Raw genomic sequence first — 20,827 nt, 5'->3', positions numbered from 1 at the left:
TATTAAGAGAGTGTATTTTAACCTTTCTGTTTATTGGGGAATGAGTGTTTCCATTTTGCTTGTTGTGTAATCTCTGACTGATCATTTTGTCTTGGCAAAAGTCATGACAGTTATTTAAGATCCTTCATGTGATTTTAAATGTATATCATAAAAATTAGAGCATAACCAAGAAATAATGATTATTCTTGAAGTAATTTTAGGAGGAAAACTTGATGTAATAGTAGAGTGAATTTATTGTTTTTAATTCAGGATTCTTAGGGTAAAGTTAGTGAACATGCACTGAAAAGACTGTTTCAGTCCTATTCCTCCTTACTCGTTCACTAGAAAAAATACAGAGATCTATTAGATGTTTGCCCGGGAGGTGATCATTAGCATCATAGGACTGGAGGGAGGAAAGAAGTTAAAGCTTTTTTTTATTTTCTTAAAAGCTATGGCTGTTGCAAAAATGCTATTAAAGCTTCCTCAGCTGGGGCTTGTGGGGCTGAATGGGAGCTATTTACTTTTCTAGAAATGAGCTAGTTTTAGCGTGTAACAACAGGTTATTTTTGCTGTTGACGTCAGCAGCAGGGTCGAGAGTTAGGATGCATAAAGGAAGGTATCTAGAATAAGTGGCTGGTGAATTATTACCTACTCCCTATGACTACAGCTTTTTTTTCTGGATTTGCTTTGCTCTTTCTGAGATGTATTGCTAAGGCTACATTGTAAGAATTACAGTTGGTTTCTGTTGTTCTCGTGTTGCTGGTCCTGCAGTGGCAGTTTGATGCGCCTGTGTTTTGATCTCCATGAAATACCAGAAACTGGACTCTAATGTGCTGCTGGAACCAAGGGCGTGTTAAAATATGAAATGAGAAAGGAACAAACGTTATGGAAAATGTGGTTGCTTTTTAAATCTTTTCTTCTGAAGAGATATTTTGGGGATTTTATTTTTTCACATAAAGAGTTTGGATCCAAAATGTTAGGGAAGCATTTCTGGGCTGCTCTCCCACTTAAATTAGCCTCCCTGTGCAGTTGAAGGCTGCTAAGCCTGTGTCCCTAAAGGAAAAATTCTTCATGTAGAATGAACTTTGAGGAAGGAGAGACCTTCAGAGGTAATACTGGAAAAGAGATTCTCCTTGTATTTTGAAATCAAAAGCTGGAAGGAAGGACTGGAGTAAAGCACAAAAGTAATCATTTTTTTTCTGACTAAAGCTACCGAGTGGAGTCGAGGTATGAAGAGTGTAAAATGTTAAGTGTGGTGATGTGGTCAGGAGCTTGTAAACATTAACTATTTATTATTTTGTCCACAGAATGGGTCATATAGCATTGCACCTGTTGGTAGGACATCAGTTTAAAAATGTCACAGTTTCTAGAAAATAAATCTTGCAACAAGAAAGAGTGGATCTGGTGATCACAGTCAGGTCCTTTATGGGCTGTTTCTCATGCATCAAGGAGAACTGGAGACTGGTTGACTGAACTGTTTAGAGCTGTTTCCACAAGTCAGGAAGCACAAGTATCATACAGCTCAAATGCAAACAGGGTCTGATATAGGTGGGTAGTTTGCGGGGCAGGAGTGAATTGGGCCCTGGTTAATCCAAATTTTGCTTGCACCTCACTGAAGTTAAACATGATGTTCTGATGTATCTTCAGGAAGCTGTCTAAAAGAAAACTGATCCTCTGGTAGGTTCAGTAGCTTCCTATGAGATTTGTGGGTTTGGGTGTTTCTTTGAGCTGTGTTTATTAATCTACTGTGACTGAGACACATGAGAACTTTACATTAATTTTTTTAAACTGTTGCACTTGTTCAATGTTACTGTGCACCCAACTGGATTCCTAATTCCACGGGTGAGCTGTTTTGTACATCTTCCTTCGTTTAAGCTGATCTTGCTTTGCAAATATGCTCTAATTGAATTTCTTTAATACAATGTCTTGTCTTTATATGTTGTTGCATGTTAAGAGATTTAATGTTATCATTTGTTTGTAACAAATTTGGTAATTATCTTCTCTTTTGTCTAGATCAAGATGGAGACTTGTCGGGGACAATTTCACTTGTTATGACACAGTGTTGTAAAAGAATAAAAGACACAGTCCAAAAACTGGCCTCCGATCATAAAGACATTCACAGCAGTGTATCCCGAGTTGGAAAAGCCATTGATAAGGTATTTATATTGTGGTTTGATTGTATTGTCACATATATTTGGTGATGTGTACTCTGCTTTACGAAATTTGGATTTATACTACAGTTAATCTTACTTAAATCTTCCTGTCAACTACAGAAGCATAGGCTTGGGGCAGAGGAAATGCAGTGAGGTGTACAGTACTTGCTTTCAGAACTTGTTCTGTACAGAGTACTCCTTCTAGGGCAGCTCAGATGTCTTAATTTCTGAGAGAACATGCCCTATAAATATTACTAGACTTAGTAATAAAGTGTATTATATCAGTTTAGCAAAATGTTTGCTTCAATATCAGTCTCAGTAAGAAATACTGTTTTTTTAATATATGTATTCCATTTCTATTTAATTGTCAGTAGCTAGTAACTCAAAAGTGGCATTCTAGAATAGAAAAAACTTAAAAACTGAGACGAATTTTTAAGAAAGACATTTTGTACATATTTCAGGTGTGTTGTCAGTTCTTAGGGCTTAATTTTATAGCATGCAGTATTTTCTTAATATGAGTAGATTCAACTTCTCATAGCATCTGTGCCTATGCCAGAACAGATAATAAGGTAGGGCAGCTTATCTTTGAAGCTTTGCATATAGGACATTCTTATATGAATTCTAGGTTCAAGAATAACTGGGATCTGAATTTTTGTAGGTAGATATTAACAATTCTTTGAAATTATACTAAAACCCTGTTTTTGCGGTAAGTGGTGCTATATGTATACTTCAAGGCCGTGCTTTTCTCTGTCTGTGTGTTCGTTCATATAAAGTAGTTATGTATACAAGGAGTCTTGTACTTGTTTTTTTGGACATTCTTATGTGATAGTTTCATATCAGAACATGCTTATGTTCATAGGGTCTGAACACTTAGTTTGGGGTGCACCTTATAATCTTACTGAGGAAGATACTAGTAAATGAGTCTTCATCTGGACAAAGGCATTAGCAGCATTGCAGAATACTCATTCGTCCTTTGGGAATCTCATTTAAACTTTGTTAGTAACAACAATCTGTTAAAGTGTAGTTTAATGGTAGTGTGATAAAGAGACAGAGTACGTAATACTGCATTATTGGGCAGAATGTCTGTGCAACTGTTATATTTTTGTGTATATCTATGATTGACCATCATGGAGAGCTCAAACTTTGCACTAATAGCTGTAATCCAAGCGTCACTGTTATCCAAAGCTTAAGGACGCATCTGTCTCTAATGCTTGCTGCTGCATCTAAACCAATTAACTAGAGTAAAATTCCATCCTTATTACTGGCTTGAAGCCTGAAAGAAATCTATGTAATCTTGTCCTAAGTTTGAAAATTTCCTATTCTGCTTTAGCAAGTGGACTTTGTACAAATAAGCATTCAGGTTTGGCCATACCTTTTTCATTTAAATACTCTGAAGTAGAGCAGCCGTAGGTTATATATAGAAGGTGTGAATATTCAATGGAAATTGGTGATAGTATTTCTTTAGGAGCCAAAGAAGACAACACTTGCAAGCTTAATAAAGTTTAGACTTGAGTCTGATCTCCATATAGCTGTTTCAGTTGTCCTGTGCAACTTTTCCAGTGTTGTTCCTGTCGTGCCGTCTTAAGTTTATCTACTATTTTTATTTGAAAAAGGATAGCTGTAAATAAAAGCATTTTTTAACTTTCAAGTGTGTGGTTTTATAAAATAGTAGAAAGGATACCAGTAATCTGCTCTGTGCCTGCTGAGTGTCAGAAGGGCAGTTTCAGTGAGGTGTTCAAAAATGAGCTCAGCTGTGTTCAGTGTGCTCATTCCTCTGGATTTTCAATCTTGCTTAGCGTCTGTGGTGTTTACATCAAAAGAGTAGATGCAGCAGGAACTGCATGAGTCCCCAGTTCTGCTTTTAGTGAAAATGTATTTTTATGAAATTTAGAGCATTAGTTAGGGTTGTCTCCTTAAATATGAACTTTGTTTGACTTTTTTTAATGCAAGTAGTTTGAATTTTATTAATTTTTCCTGACTGTAATATCTTAAGGAAACTACTTTAAAATGTACCCTGAAGTCTTGGCCTGTTTGTCAGATGAATGCATGTAGTTTTTAAATCCAGGTGGAATTTAAAGCTTCCCTGGACAGTGACATTTGAAGGAAATCTTCCACGTGTACTTAATGCGATTTCACTGTCCTGATGGAAAATAAGCTTGAAACCTACCAGGAACGTCTTTGTTGGCATGCGAGTCCCATAACCTATTGAAACTGCCCTTCCCCCATTCCTTCCCCATAATATACTTGAGCTTAAACCAATAGAAGTAATTAAGTGTAATTGACGTAGTGAATTGATTCTTGGCACATTCTGGGCAAAATAGTACTGCTTCCTAAATAATATGCTTGTTAGAATTTAAAGAACCACAGCCTTTGTTTTGAGTCATGAGATTTGAGTTTTGTTTGTGTCACATGTAAATCCTCATTTCATCTTTTTTCCTCATTTATTTTGTAGCCAGATTAACACCTCTAGAACACTGTTTATGGTCTTCCTAGCTGTATATGCTCATGCACAGATAAATGTAACTCATTATTTCATTGCCATATTTGAGATTGGGAAACATGCTAATATTGGTACCAATTTTATGTGACACATCCAAGAGACAGCTGTTGTTACGTGTAGAGTCAACAAACTTCCTACTTAACAAGCATGGATTTTGAAAGAACTGCTCGTGGCAAATTTCAGGTTAAATCTCTTTTTTCCAGTGTTGAGGCAGGGTTATATCTATATGTAAAGTTTAGTCTCACTGTTTTTTAAGTTAGTATAGTCTTTGCTTATGGACTTCGGATGGGACCTAGATTTGTCTGTCTGCAGGGTTCACTCTGAGAACAGAAGCTCCTATGCATTTGGAAAGTGAAGTTCAAATTTGGCATCAAATATGAATCATGTTGAAGTCTGAAATGCCAAAACTTTATGTTGCTTTTTAGTTAGCAGTTCCTGGAAAGTTTATCTGATAAGCTAGGTCTTTTTGCGTTGTAGTTCTACATGGATTGCGCGTGTCTGATCCATGAAGGGTTACTCTTTCTTGCAGAGCATTTTTCTCCTTTGAAAGGAAATGTTTGCATCCAGTTTTTTCTTTATTGTACTAGCATTTGCTCTGCTTCCAGAACCAATCATGTCACTGTTGTTCAGCAAGTTGTTATCAGGTACCTCACTCATCAGCCTCCCTGTAAATCAATCACTCTTCTGGAATGATTTGAATTCATCTCAAAGCATGTTTGATGGGGCTAGTAAAAGTTTTCCCTCTAGCAGAAATCTGTCTGATAAGTGGTTAAATGCCTTCATTCAGGAAAGTAAATGGAGTAAATGGTAGCTTCTTCCATTTTTTTCTCCCTGAATTTTAAGCCTGTTTTTAAAGGGCAAACATTTTAATTCAGTCTTTGTTTCAGGAAATCAAATTTTCACCGAAGTTAGTGTTTGTTTCATGTAAAAACTTGTATACAAACAAATTAAAAACCTTTACTGAGCATCATTTAATTAAGATGCCGTGAAGAATATGGCTAGGTAAATACAGGGTCTTTGCAAGTCGAGCTTTATCTTATGAACCAACAAACTGAACAGACAAGGTAAGCAAATGTATTTTATTTGTATTTTGGGTCAGAATTCAGAAGATGGAATGCACAAAGTAATCTTAACTGAGAAACTGAGGAATAAAACTGTTCTTAATCATCATCCTTCTTCATATCATGATGTTACTAACAACATGGAAGGTTGTATGTTGGTTAAAATGGTCCATCTTGTGTGTGTGTGCATCTTGAAGTCCTCACATTTCAGCAATTATCAGTAATGTACTTTACATTGTATCATTGGTATATTTAGCACATAATATTCTACATTTTAGTCCTAGGCTTACTAGTTCAGCTCTTAAAAAAAAAAAAAAAAAAAAAAAAAAAAAGACTTGTTTCTCGGGAATATTAACTGACACTCTTCTAAGCTTAAACCTGAAAAGCGCAAAATAACCTTTCTGGAGTTTGTGACTTAAAGAACTTATTTAACTTCTGACATCTTGTTAAAGCCCACATGCTATCAGTTAGCATACTGTTAGCATTTAGAAAACAAAACTGAGCGATGTGTAGTCACCAGCATATCATGCATGCATGACAGTTATGAAATGTGTAAGCCAAAGGCAAGCAGTAATTTGTTCTGACATGTGACAGTCACTCACTGTAATACGTGCAGTCAGTTCTTGAAGCTCCTCAGGACCCAGTGGAGGCAGAGCTATGGAATCCTACATCCTATAATAAAGGCCTTGAAAATTGTTGGTTTTTTTTTTTTTAAAAAGTTATTGATATAAGAACCTGGTCACAACTGGGTTGATTGGAGAATGGATGAGGGGGGGGGGAAAAATTGAGGTCTTCAGGTTTTATGACATGACTTGAATCTACAGCACATCTAGGTTAAAGTGCCTCATTGTTACCATCTTTTATGAGATTTAGAAGATCTAATTTATGATGGGATTTTTAAGAGGTTCTCAAGGCTCATAGGTTATTTCAGAACAAAATGTGGGTTTTGTGAAGGAAGTGAGGTAAGTGGCTCTACCAGCTCTCCCCCCAAGCAATGAGAAGGATGTGATCATGTTTAAGGCAGAGGTTCATCTCTAATGACTGGTAACTGCCTAGAAGAATACAGTTTCTCCTTATGGGATTATATATTCGGTAGGACTTGAAATTGCATGAAAAATAATTTAGTCAATTATTTTTAGATTACTGATGATTCCTCCCCCACCTCCCCCAAAACCTAAGTAGCAAAAGCAAGCTTGTGTGTTCTTGCTGTTGCCTCTGGTATTTCTCTAATGCATTGTTGATAGGTTTACGTTACCTGCTAGTAGTCTTTGGAGAGTTATACCAGAATCAGCAACGATGGTGAACTTTAAAGGCTTCAAAGGATTGGCACAAATAAGAACAGTATTATTTAGTCTTCAAGATGCTTAAGTTTTTTTTTCAAGACACAGCTTAAAGACGAGCGGCATGACAAGGAACTTGCAGGTTAAGTGGAAATGTTGTTAAATGTGAGACTTAATGGCAATAATTTAAATGCTCATCTTGCTCCACCATCTCTGAAAGATGAAAGAGACAATTTGCTAGCCTAAGGTTAATGTTTTTCTGAAAGTCTGCTAGGAGACCTGAAAGGTGGTTTTGAAGCCATGTGTGCAGGGATGAGAAGGCTGCCCCTTTCTCACCACGACACAGAACAGCATCAAAGAAGATGTGGAGGTGGCTGATTAAGGAAATTAATAAGTGGCGAATAAAATGAAGATGGATTGCAAAGCTGAGCAGAGTGCTTGACGGAAGAATGAGAAGCTTTGCAGGTTTATGCTACTGTGCCCCCTTTAACCTCCCCCTTGCCATTTAAGAGGTGGACATGCTTGCTCTTGGTAAGGCTATCTCTGAAGGGCTGATCCCCTCTGTATGGGAGGTGCCACCATACATCTGTCTTTAGGTTAATCACTGCATGCTTCTCTGGTTCTGTCTGGCTAGCCTATAAAGGCAACAGTTTGTCTTTGAGGCTGAGGTCTTAATTGTGGTTAGATATTTGATACCTCCTGAGGAAAAAGCAGTGAGGCATCTACTTTTTTTATTTATTTTATTAAAGAATCTCCTTCCAACTCAATTTAACTTCTGCAACAGGTTAATAGTAGGCTTCCAAATACTTCTGGCAGCGTCACTCTGCAAATGTCTGTTGCCTGGTGTGTGTTTTGACAAAACAACATATGACTCTCTGGGCTTCTACTGAAGGTCAGCGATGTCACTGGGATGCAAAGTGCTGATCTAATGTAAACCAACATCACCTACTCAGATTTGTTCTGAAGTTGGTTATCCAGCTTTGTGCTGGCAGACCTTACAGCAGGTCAGGTATTGGCTAACCTGCTGCTCCAGCATTGTGCTGTCTGACAGGGAACTGATAATACATGGTTGGCAAATAGCTCATACCAACTTTGTGTTGTTTGCTCTGCCTGCTTTGACAAAGCATGTGTTTGTGCTAGGTAGGTGTTGCCATATTGTACAGGACTGTCGATTATCACCGAGCCGCAGCTGAAGCACTGCTATTTTCACCAAACTTGTGATTTCTGACATACCTTCCTGGAAGAGAGCCATAGTTACCAGGCCATCAGGTCAGGCAGCAAACAATGCACTGAGTTCTAGACTCTGTTTCTTTAGCAGTAATTTTTTTTTTTTTTTTAGGCAATGTTTGAGGATTATTATTCAAATTAACCTGCCTGCCCTGATCATAAAACATGTTAGCTGTTAAAATCCTGGTTTATATCTTGGGTCAGAGTAAGTGTTGCTCTCCTGCTGCCAAGAGGCACAGTGCCAAGTGTTACTAAAGAATCACTGTGACAATATTTTTACTTATTCTTGGAATATGTCCTTAGGCCACTGGCCTAAAAATACACAGCAGTAGGATCATCGGGGTTAGATCTGTAAAAGATCTCTCAGATCTTCAAAGCTCATCCTGTTGCTGGCATGTTGAGGTCTTCAGAGATTTGAATTTCATTGTCGTTTGGGGGTGGGAAGAAGTGACATTTTCTTTTTTCAGCACTGTCTACCCTTTCAGCTATGTATATAAAAAAAATAATAATCTGGAGTTAAAGCTTTTACTTCTATTTTGGTGCATTATAGTGACAGTGATGCATTGATAACGCTATTTTGATTTTGTGTAGGTGATTTTGTTTTCCATTCTCTATGCATTTTCAGTTTTCACATATGGAAAATACCTTTTCTGCAGATACTTCCTTCAAAAACACTTCATGGTCTGGAACCCTCTTTATTAGTTAACTAGATTTCTAATTTGCTAGCCAGAGTTTGTGTAATTCCTTATAGTGGATAATATTCAGACTTGAAACAAGCAAGCCAAAGGATTTCTACTTCTGTACACAGGAGATAATGAAACAGCTGACAGATATATTTCACTCTGAACAAGACGTAATTGAGAGCAAACTGAGTAATAGGCAGAAAGCATCAGGGTGGAGACATAGGTGCTCTACATAATTAAAGAAAAATGGCAATTTGTTCCATCCTATTAACTGTTAATTTGTATGTTTCAGAATTTTGACTCTGACATCAGCAGCGTGGGGATAGATGGCTGCTGGCAGACTGACAGCCAGAGAATCCTCAACGAGGTGATGGTGGAGCACTTCTTCCGGCAGGGGATGTTGGATGTAGCGGAGGAACTTTGTCAGGTAACAATAAGTGTGGATGTTGAATGTTATGAGCCATGGAAAATTATGCTTTGTGTTTGTGTCCTTATTTGAATGTTAATGTTCCAGGTGAATACTTAAACTGTCAGAAAAACAGCAGTTTAATCCCGTGTTTTCTTATGCTTCAAATAAAAACTGCCTTTGTTTTTTCAGGAATCAGGTCTGTCAATAGATCAAAGTCAAAAAGAACCGTTTGTGGAGTTGAATCGAATATTGGAAGCATTAAAAGTTAGAGTTCTGAGACCTGCATTAGAGTGAGTCTACTCAGGTTTTTTTCTCCCCTTTTTTGTTTGAATGCATTTAACAAATCCTTAGTTTTTTACTTTAAATATTGTCTTTAGTAAATTTTGATGTGTCTCCTCTTGTCCTTTGAGAGGTCTGACCAAAACCCTGCCTTCTCCTTTTGTCCCCTCTGTGTCCCTCCCCATGGGCAGTACTTACCTAAGGGTCTCTTTCTTAGATTAAGGCTTAACTTGAATAATTTGTGATGCTGATTTAAGGTTTGGGGAAGAAACATGGCTTGGAGAAATAGTTGTCTGCCATTACGGTGCTTAGCCTTATAGTGAATCGTTAGCAAACCTTACTTTAAAAGATCTGATTATGAAGAATACCAGGACTTATTAAAGGTGTTGGGTATCACCAAGTCTTTTGGCTTCACTAAGCCTTTGGGGTGAGCAGAAATTGACTCGAGATTGAAGTTCTCAATTTTCCTCAAGTCCCTTTCTCTTTCCAGATAAGGGACCACAGGGTGGGAAGAGGGAGTGAAAGGGTAGGTGTGTACTTTGCAGGCGGCTGCTGCTGGGTCCGTGCTGATTAATGCTGGGTGAGAGGTGTGTCCCTTTCCTTGGCAGGAAACACCTCTGTGGTATGTGAGCTGGGAGCCTGGACTAATGAGATCTGTTAGTGAGATTTCTTCTGAACAAAACAATTCTTTTCACAGAAGTCAGTGGATAATGCTGAATGCTCAGGGCAAAACCAAATCTGGGAATATTTGAGGTCTAGCAGCCAACCTTAGACCAGGATATTTTCTTCACCTTAGTTGACTTTACAACTATTAGACACGTAGGCTGATGCTAAAAGTGACAGTGAAGAGGGAAATGTAATGAAATGTCTCATGGGCTACTATTTTGATTTCTAGTAGTGGATATATAACTGTGCTGTACCGTTTCAGAACAGCTTTTATTTTAAAAACAAGAAAACCCCAAACAAACCCTCAGTCTATGTTTTGGGGGGGGGTGGGGTGTGTTTTGTTTTGTTTTTGTTTTTTTTTTTAGGTTACAAGAGCTTTGGTAAGCTGAAGTTGGTCTCAAAAAATAAAATAGCTTTGAAGTCACCTTTTAAAAGCAGAAACAATGAAACCAAGCAAATTCAAAATTTCTCTTTAATTCTGGAACATAATTCATATATTTACAATACCTTTTTTTGCATTGTTCAGTTAAATAAATTTTCATATCAACAAATGTTTTCTCTTCACTTTGACATACGCATCTTGGATCATGTTAATTCAGAAGTCACTGGCATCTAAACTAAGTGCAGGGATACGCTGATAATTCAAACCGTGGCATTCATAACCTAAATCCTGGATTTTGCTTCTGGGTCATGCAAAGTTTGAGCTAGTTGATCTTTGAATCTAGTTACACAGGTGGAAAGCTCAGGTGGTTTATTGCTATTGAATTGGTCAATTGAAGGGAAGCAATACTGAAATGCCTTATGTTACAACTGAAACAGGATTTACTGTCAGTTACACTACTGTTTGAACTACAAGAAATACATAACATAGCTGTTGGGAAGGATGCTCTCTGCAGAGCAATAACTTGCTGTTATATCCATCCACTTGAAGTCACTAAATTCACTTTAGCTCCAGTTAGCTAAGTCTTCTGCCTTACTCATTGATACTTAGTCGTATCTTGTAGTTCCTATAATGTGTTAAATATTTTCCAAACAAAGCAGAAAGCATGGTCCTTCTTCAAAGGAACTCTTATTCCCAAGACAGCTGAATGGACAGAGAATAGGGTGTATTGTCAGCACAGTTTGTATGCTGGTCTCCCTCCCCCACCCTGTCTCATTTCTGTTTATAATGTTTGTTCTGTTCAAACTCTTCACTGCAAAAGCCATCTTCTCTTTTCCTGCTGCTGGGCACAGAGGGTCCTTATTTATAGTGATGCTTATGTAAAAAACATAGGTGTTCGGACCATCAAAATGTGACAAAACTATACAGTTTAGGAGGTAACCAATGTCTTAAATGCCTATTCCACAGAACTGCTGATGCTAGTGAATGTATTTCCTTTATTATTTCCCAGGAGATGTAGGTGTTCAGGAGGAGGGATAAAAACCACTCCTGGAGGGATGGTCTGTATGTGAGAGGAGCTTGGAGGGGTGGCACTGTGCTCTTTGGGCTAAAAGCTAATAAATGGCTAAAATTGGCATCGGTAAATACGGCTTCAGGGGTGCACAAAAGCTGTTCCAAACGGGCCCAGTGGTGTTGAAGCAGAAAGCAGGTGTTACACAAGGATAATGAATTACAGTATCATGAACCAGGAAGGGGAGTATAGCAGTGTTTACCCACACAAAATTGCGGAAGGCTGGGGTGAAAACAATAACCAGTCTCTCTGGCTCTGCCAGTGCTCTGCAGTTGGTGCTCGGCTTAACTCATTGTTGGAAATGAAGCAAACACAGATTGTTCCTGGTCACTGCTATCGAAAGGGAGTTTTCAGATTAATGTCCCTTCGAAAAGACTTTCAAAGCTGTGGTGATAGAGAGAAGTTATTATCTGATTAACAAAAAAAAAAACCCAACCAAAACCCTAACTGTATTTTTTTTTCGGGTTTTCTTACTAATACAAATTCCAATGCTTAAAAATACTACACCTCAGAATTAAGTATTCCATTGCTAGCCATAACAGTTTTTGTGGGGTGTGCCACTTGACTTATATATGCCCAGTCTGGCCCTGCTTCCTAAGCAGTGTAATCTCTGTACCTCTGCAGGATCCCATTAATTTCCAGTGACTTTTCTCATCGTAATTTGGTGATGGGGAGGGAAATACATCGGGGTGGATTCTGGCCCTTCTGAGCCCAGGTTGGTCTCCATGTGAAGGTGTGGTGGTAATGACTTGCAGGTTCAAAGCTTTTGAGTATCATCTCCTGGGGAAGACATACTGTCTTCTCTTCTGTTTGTAAAGCATCAAGGTGTGCAAGTCCTGGTATTTGCTGGGACCTGTGGGGTATGGTTTAAACTTAATTTAATCTTTGCTAGGCTTTGTGAAATTAATTTTAACTAAATCCCATGGGGGAGCTAGAAGAGAGCTCTGTGTACCTGTGGTTTGAATAGTATACTCTAAACTTTAAAAAATTCAGATGGATTTGAGTCTCCGAAGTGAAAACACTCTGAAAGTATCATTTTGAGAGGAGGTAGGAAGACAGGTGTTGTGCTTACTAATGATTTTGGATGGTGGTAGAGAGTATGTCGGTTGAATGTTTTAAACCTCACTTGTTGGTTTTTTGTCTTTCCATTAGAAATAGGAACAGCACATCCTAGATCAAACACCTCAGGCCTTGCTTCTGTGGCTGCTTTCTTCTGATACAAATCTGTGCTGCCACGCAAAGAGCTAAAAATGGAAAGCCTGCCTAAAAGCTAATCTGGAAAAATAGGCTTGATCTCAGCAAGATGAAGTACTGTGTCATGCGGTTGTGAATATTGGCAGGGAGAGGATGGAGGCTCTTTTGATGCAATACAGATTAATATCTCATTAATGGAACTGTGGACTAGTCTTACTGTTTATTGATAATAGGGGTTTTGGTCTTTCAGCTGCTTATTGTTCTACAGTTGTTAACTTCAGGCTCTTGTTTTCTTAGTTGGGAGTGAGCTTTATTGCCATTGTACTCAGTTCAAATCGTGGACATTGGTCATTTTAAAAAAAAAAAAAAAAACAAAACAAAAAAACCAAAAAAACAAACAAACAAAAAAAACAAAACAACAACCCCAACCAAATGACCCAACAAACACCCCATGGTTAGTGTGCCTTTCACTGCTGGTGGAGATTACAGTGTTGACAGTCTTCTGAGCCTGCTCATCTGAAACTGCTTGAAATTAGCAACAGTAGGCCTTGTTCTTAGCTCAAAGGCTACATTTTTCACTGTTTCCCACTGAAAGGTTACTATTGTCATTACAAAGCTTTGCCAGTAAAGTCTCACTCCTGACACTTTCATCACAACAAACTGAAAGTAGATACTTGCTCCTTAACGCTACACCTTAATGCAGAAGGCAAACTTGCATTGAAAGCTTTACCAGTACTGTAAGAATGCTTAATTTTCTTATTTTAGTATTGGTTGAAAAGAACAGAAGCCTCACATACCCCTTCTTTTTAAGGCATAGAGGCTACCTTACTTCCGTGCTGAAAAGTGAAAAGCTCTTTGCTTAATGGGGCCCCCACAGTGAAAATAGTATAACTAATTAACACTAATGAGAAACAGATGTACTGAAGAACACTGAAACCTGAAGTTCTTAAGAGAAAGATTGGATTGATTTAGACCTGACTAAATTGAATTAAGGGAAAAAAAAAAAACAACCCACCAAAACACAAAAAAAAAAAACCAAGAAAGGGATGGATAAAATTTAAATAATAAAATAGCCTTTTATGAAATGCCTTGAAAACTCCAGTTCATTTCACTTGGTGCGTGTTTAAGAATTCTTCCATGTTATTTGGGAGCCAAACGTTAGTGTTGTCATGGTGATGAGACCCAGAAAGTGAGAAATATTTTTATTGCACAAGTTGAAAATAACACAGAAAGCAAAGTTTAAGCAGGGTGAAGTATGATATTTAAACTGATTTCCCTTTCCCCCATTGTAAGGTCTTGATAATGTCTATCTTCGAGGCCCTCATAGACGCACTTCCCCTCTCCAGGGCAACATACACATGCATATAAACATAGTGGCTTAGAGGAAATGTTTGGCGAGTGAGCAAGTTGGAAAATATGTTCTTGAAAGGCTTGGTCAAACTTCTTCAAAATGCAGCTGAAGACTATCTGTAATTGTTAAGATTCAGAGTAGTATTAATCCAAATACAGCAGATTCTAGCTATTTCTACCTTATATTGTGTCTAATTCAGTCTTACCTTCCAGCCAGTGCATGTTGAATTTTGCAGAGGTTAATCTGTACAGCAGCACCAGAAGTACCATTGTTCACATGTTGTGCCCCTTGTGTAGCTCTGTTACATGTGAAGTTCAGGGAACAGTTATATTCTCCTTGAAATAGGTGGTTGATAACTGTAATAATTTCATATGGTGTAGGCTGATACTTAATTACTCTTGTGTCGTGTCCCATTGTACCTCCTCGTTTCTCTAGGTGGGCGGTATCCAACAGAGAAATGCTTATGGCACAGAATAGTTCGTTGGAATTTAAACTACACAGATTATATTTCATTAGTTTATTGATGGGTGGAACAGCAAATCAAAGAGAAGCACTTCAGTATGCGAAAAACTTCCAGCCGTTCGCCCTAAATCATCAGAAAGGTAAGTTTTCAGTCACATTAAGGGGATTTAAAGCACTTGGATGCAGCACTTCATAGTAAAATATAAAAATCATGTTCCAAATGTGATTTACTCCATTATTTTCACTTTGTTAGAGGCTTATTATTTTTGTATTTAACATGCATAACCTGAATCATTATAATTTGAATTAACTCCTCTTTTCTTTTTTTTTCCAAAGAGGGCACAAAATTATATTTTAATATGCCTGCACATTTGCTTAAATTTGACGTTTTTGACTCTTTAAATAATGCGTAGATTACATCTAGAATAGGCCTACTGCCAGGGTGAAGTGTTAAAAATGCACAGAAATGTTCCTGGAATAGTCATCTGCTATTTCTGCTGCGTGGGGTAATACAAAAAGAAATGAAACTTTTGAAAAATAAGGAATCATAGAATCATAGAACGGTTAGAATTGGAAGGGACCTTGAAGATCACCGAGTTCCAACCCTCTGCTGTGTGCAGGAACACCTCCCACTAGACCAGGTTGTTCAAAGCCCCCTCCAGCCTGGCCTTGAACACTTCCAGGGATGGGGCCTCCACAACTTCTCTGGGCAACCTGTTCCAGTGCCTCACCACCCTCACAGTGCAGAACTTATTCCTAGTATCTAGTGTAAATCTGTGCTCTTTCAGTTTAAAACTGTTACTCCTCGTCCTGTCACTACGCTCCCTGATAGAGTTCCTCCCCATCTTTCCAGTAGGCCCCCTTAAGGTACTGGAAGGCCGCTCTAAGGTCTCCCCAGAGCCTTTTCTTTTGCAGGCTGAACCACCCCAACTCTCTCAGCCTGTCTTCATAGGAGAGGTCCTCCAGCCCTCTGATCATCTTTGTGGCCCTCCTCTGGACCCACTTCAACAGGTCCATGTCCTTCTTATGTTGCTGGTCCCAGAGCTGGATGCAGTACTCCAGGTGGGGTCTCACGAGAGCAGTGTAGAGGTGCAGAATCACCTCCCTTGACCTGCTGGCCACGCTTCTTTTGATGCAGCCCAGGATGTGGTTGGCCTTCTGGGCTGTGAGTACACGTTGCCAGGTCATGTTGAGCTTCTCATCAACCAACAGCCTCCAAGTCCTTCTCCTCAGGGCTGCTCTGAAGCCGTTCTCCACCCAGCCTGTATATGTGCTTGGGATTACCTTGTTGAACTTCATGAGGTTGGCATGTGCTCACCTCTCCAGCCTGTCCAGGTCCCTCTGGATGGCATCCCTTCCCTCCAGTGTGTCGACTGCTCCACACAGCTTGGTATCATCGGCAAACTTGCTGAGGGTGCACTCAATCCCACTGTCCATGTCACTGGCAAAGATGTTAAACTGCGTTTGTCCCAGTACTGACCCCTGAGGAACGCCACTTGTCACTGGTCTCCAGTTGGACATCGAGCCATTGACCACAACCTTTTGAGTGCAGCCATCCAGCCAATTCCTTATCCACCAAGTGGTCCATCTGTCAAATCCACGTCTCTCCAATTTAGAGACAAGAGTGTCATGCAGGACAGTGTCAAATACTTTGCACAAGTCCAGGTAGGTGATGTAAGTTGCTCAATATGTGAGTTAGGTGAAGCATCTCAAACTGCATCCAGTAAAGCCTAATTTTTAGGGTACTGTGTGTGTCAGAAAGCATACAAAAAAGTAAAGCTGTTTGAAGCAAATTAATAGGCGACATGCTGTGCTTATAGAGGGGCAGATGATCCACCCAGTCTACCCATAGTGGACTGAAGCTCTCGTAGCTGTAGACATCTGTTCTGTAATGGCTGTAATTGTCTTTTGTGGAGTTGGGGATGTGTATTATTAATTTGGTGTGTCTGCCTGTTTTCCATGTAAAAGCTAAAACTGTAGACACTAGCTTTTATTTGTAGTATAAAATAACTAACTGTTCCTGGTCCCTCACAGATATTCAGGTTTTGATGGGGAGCCTGGTGTATCTGCGGCAAGGTATAGAGAACTCTCCGTACGTTCATCTATTAGATGCAAACCAGTGGGCGGACATCTGTGACATCTTTACAAGAGATGCCTGTGCTCTTCTGGGTCTCTCAGTTGAATCACCTCTCAGTGTTAGGTATGCTGGTTTTCACTTGCTTTTAAGACCAGGTACATAATATTTTGGTTTCTATTTCTTGTTGAGGACAAAAGAAAAAGCTTTTGGAAGTAGTTTCATCTAACTTGTATTAAATAAATAGTATGGATACAATTAGCTCTAATAAGATTTGCAAAGATTAGGAATCAGAGGTTGCTGTGTGCTGTGCTTTACCCTGCACCTTTGCAGCTCCAGAGGAAGCATTCATGGATGGAATTTGGCTTCTGTAGTTTAGACATCAGTGCAAAAGATGAGGATGGCAATCAGACAGTTCTTTCCACAGCAAACGTGTGAAAACTGTCCCTGCTGTTGAACTGCAAAAAAAACCCCAAAACTGTGGCTGTGCTTCTGTAAGCATTTGATCATCTTGGTTTTTAATCCACACGTTACTTTACCTGTCTTCTCCTTAGAAGAATGCTTAAGAGTTATGTTGTGACTTCAACTGCTAAAATTTCCAAATTGTTTACTGGACCTCATTTGCAAAGAAGAAAGAAGCATTTTCAAGCTCAGTAGCTAATCTGACAAAATGCAAATCTGTAGGAGGCTATTGGAAATGTGAAGAAAAACAATCTAATCTCTTTCTAGCTTCTCTGAAGATAAATCAGATTAGCTGCTATTTAGCCTTTGGGTATCAATTTCCCTGATATACTGGCCTAATGTTCTAATTTTCATTTCGGACAGTAAATAGAAAGTAAATTATATGTGTCTTTCTGGGCTAGACTTTCTGGGCTAGATTTGGTATTTAGTAGAAGCTTCACTACCTCTTCTTTTTTGTTTTGGCTTTTTTTTTTTTTTTACTCTTTGCATGTTACTGTTATTAGACTTCTGTGCTTAGTTTAGAGCTCTTAAAATGGTCAAGCCGCCTTCTCCTGTGTATACCTCTGTCACAAAATGCAACAGAAGCAACAAAGGGAGCACTTTCAGATTAATTGTCTTCTACAATAAATGTCGTGTTTCAGTTTGAGGGTTTTATAGATATCTAAAACTTCTATCTCTGATTTTTGTTGTAAACTTTTTCCTGTTTCAGTCAAACTAACAGCAGTCCTTTACATTTTAATTGGTCATGCACTGATGTTGTAATGCAGTTTTTCGTACAAATGGCCAAGAGATTTTTGGTGAAGTGGAAAATCCCTGTTATTGATGTGTGGATTGGTTGGATGCTTGCTTTGTGCCTGATGTGAAATCGATTGCACTGAAACGTATTTACTATATAGGTGATATCGATACTCTTATTATAAACAAGGCTGTTCTAAACTGGCGTGACCTTTGAGAGCTGCAAATCCTATAGAAATTAAACTATCTTGAAGTTAAATCCCTGCTATAAAATATATTGCTTTCTAGAACATGGGTAGTGATCACTTCTCTTTTTTAAGGCTGATTGGTTTCTCCGGTATGTATCTAATCCTGTACAGACCTCATGGTCTGAGTTACTGCATGGAATCAGTGGAAGAACTCTTGTTGTACTAAGGATGACATGGTTGAGGGTCTTGAAAGACTACAGGACACCATTTGAATTTACTTGAGTTGCTACACTCTTAAAAAAAGCAGTAAAGCTTTTATTTCGACAAATACTATTTGTCTAAACTTTCCACAGGGTTAACACAAGTTACGCTCAGTGCTGAAATAACCAAAAAGCAAAGTGTAAGGATTAAAATGACTAGTCGGAGGTGAGGGATGTTTGGTTTTGCTTTTTTGGGTGCTTTTTTTTTTTTCTGTTTTTTAGCTTAGCAAGAGATCCATAGGGTTCAGGCACATTCCTCCCAAGTAAACTACCTAGAATGTTGCTGCAGAAACATAAAAACAAGTATCTGAGGGGCAGAGTGGAGAGGAAGCCTGTGAATTCTGTAGACAATAAAACTTGCACAAATAGTAAAATAATCTGTCAAAGAAACAGAGGAGGCTGATACCAAGGTCAAATCCTGTTTCTGTTGCTGATGATTTCCAGGCCTGTAGTACTGTCATTAGATCTAAATCCATCAAAACATCTGTTAATTTGTGGAAACTCAGTGTCATGCTTTCTTTTGTAACATAGTGAAAGATTTCAAAATAATGTGGTAAGTTCTGGTAATGGGTAACTCCCAGAGGAGGCTGAACTGCTGGGACACTGACTTTGTTCAGTTGTATACTGCCACTCTTGTTACAGGCTGTGATATCCTTCCTTCGCTTGCCTTCCTATGTTTTTTTTTTTTCTATGATTGTTTTTTTTTTGATTTAAGGTGAGGGTGGAAAGACGTGTTTCTTTACATGGTAATTACACATAATTAAAAGATTATGAGTTGTGCGTACGTGTGGGTTACGTGGAAACTCTTAGGCTGTGTGTGCTCTTCCATAGTTAAGAGAACAACTACCTATATAAGCTAACATGATGTAATCCTCCTGTACAGCTCAAAATCAAAGTAGGTGGTATAGAAATTCATTGTAAGACTCAGAGTAGGGATTAATTGTTTTAAGTCCAGAATGTAGTAGCCTAAGATGTCGGGTAACTGATCACCTGCCCCAAAACTCTTGCTTGTTATACTTGAAGGGAGCTTAGAAGTACAGACAAGAACTGAATGAAGTAGTACAACACTCTTGTGTCCCAGGTAACCTTTACAGCAGATATATGAAAAATGCTGGTTAACACTTTCTTTTTCTGCAGTTTTTCAGCAGGTTGTGTAGCATTACCAGCTCTAATTAATATCAAGGCAGTTATTGAACAAAGGCAGTGCACAGGTGTTTGGAATCAGAAGGATGAACTACCGGTGAGTTGATGCTGAGCTGTTCCAGGGCAGATTTCTAATGGTGAATGCTGTTTTCAGGTTTCATTTGTGCTGAATGTTAAGGGGTGTTATACATGGCTGCCACCTCCAGCAGATCTGGGGCTTGGGGCTTCCCACTGTACTAAGACCAGGGGGTCTCCATCCCAGGCTGATGGATGTACCTGCTGCTTTCCCATTGGTAGGTTTAGCCAGTAGTGAAACTGAGCATGAGTCGCAGACACCCACCCACACGCACACACACAAAGGATGCTGATACGACCGGCTACACAGGCTGGCACAGACAAGGCGCTGCCTTCAACAGCACCCACATACATAAAACATGAGTATAGACAGCTTCCTCTTCTTTGTCTGGTAAAGATTGAAATTCACTGGTGAAAGCACACACGCACCGCTCTAGATTGATAGAATCATAGAATAGTTAAGTTTGGAAGGGCCTTTAAAGGTCATCTGGTCCAACCCCAACTGCAATGGGCAGGGTCATCTTCAACTAGATCAGGTTGCTCAGAGCCCCGTCCAGCCTGACCTTGAATGGTTCCAGGGATGGGGCATCTACCATCTCTCTTGGCAACCTGGTCCAGTGTTTCACCACCCTTGTTGTAAAAAATGTTTTCCTTACAGCTAGTCTAAATCTACCCTCTTTTAGTTTAAAACCATTGCCCCATGTCCTATCGCAACAGGCCCTGCTAAATGCATGTTCATGGACCCTCAGATACTGGCATGGCCCTTCTGGCCCCTCTTATACCCCTTTCTGGCCATTCCTCCCCAATTCCCTTCCCCTGCACATTCCTCGTGCAGTTTGTATAGTTCTACTGAATGCCCCTCTCCTCCGAGACCCTCAGGTTTGCATTTTTATCTGTTGCAAAGTCCAGGTTTGGTTGCAATTTCTTGATGACCTGTCAATTTAGTGTGACTGACAAGGTTGTTTCTTGTTATTGTCTCTGTTATGTTTGTCTGTCAGGTTTGTATCTCTTGGTTTTGTTTGTTGCTCCCCCCTCCACTTGTCTCCCCCTTTTTGAATTGAAAAGGTCTTTGATGCAATAACCTTAGCAAAACAGATACTCTCACCTTCTACTTAGCCTTACACTGAGCATATGAGATGTTTCTATGTAACCGGAAAGGAAATGCATCCCAATGAGAAACATTAACATCCTCTAG

General features: G+C 39.1%; 1 protein-coding gene across 1 annotated transcript in view; it reads left to right on the top strand.

Moving 5' to 3' along the window:
- Nucleotides 1-20,827, top strand: part of RMND5A (required for meiotic nuclear division 5 homolog A) — a 28,323-nt gene that overhangs the window by 2,965 nt on the left and 4,531 nt on the right. The window contains exons 2-7 of the mRNA XM_082482691.1: nucleotides 1,993-2,135; nucleotides 9,176-9,310; nucleotides 9,482-9,582; nucleotides 14,669-14,835; nucleotides 16,730-16,895; nucleotides 19,552-19,654. Coding sequence (XP_082338817.1) covers nucleotides 1,993-2,135; nucleotides 9,176-9,310; nucleotides 9,482-9,582; nucleotides 14,669-14,835; nucleotides 16,730-16,895; nucleotides 19,552-19,654 — 815 coding nt within the window. The remainder of the gene's footprint in view (nucleotides 1-1,992; nucleotides 2,136-9,175; nucleotides 9,311-9,481; nucleotides 9,583-14,668; nucleotides 14,836-16,729; nucleotides 16,896-19,551; nucleotides 19,655-20,827) is intronic.

Source organism: Vanellus vanellus, assembly GCF_965231255.1.
Source record: "Vanellus vanellus genome assembly, chromosome: 4".
Taxonomy (NCBI): Eukaryota; Metazoa; Chordata; class Aves; order Charadriiformes; family Charadriidae; genus Vanellus; species Vanellus vanellus.
Note: the sequence above shows the minus strand (reverse complement) of the source record. Positions and strands in the feature narration are given on the sequence as shown.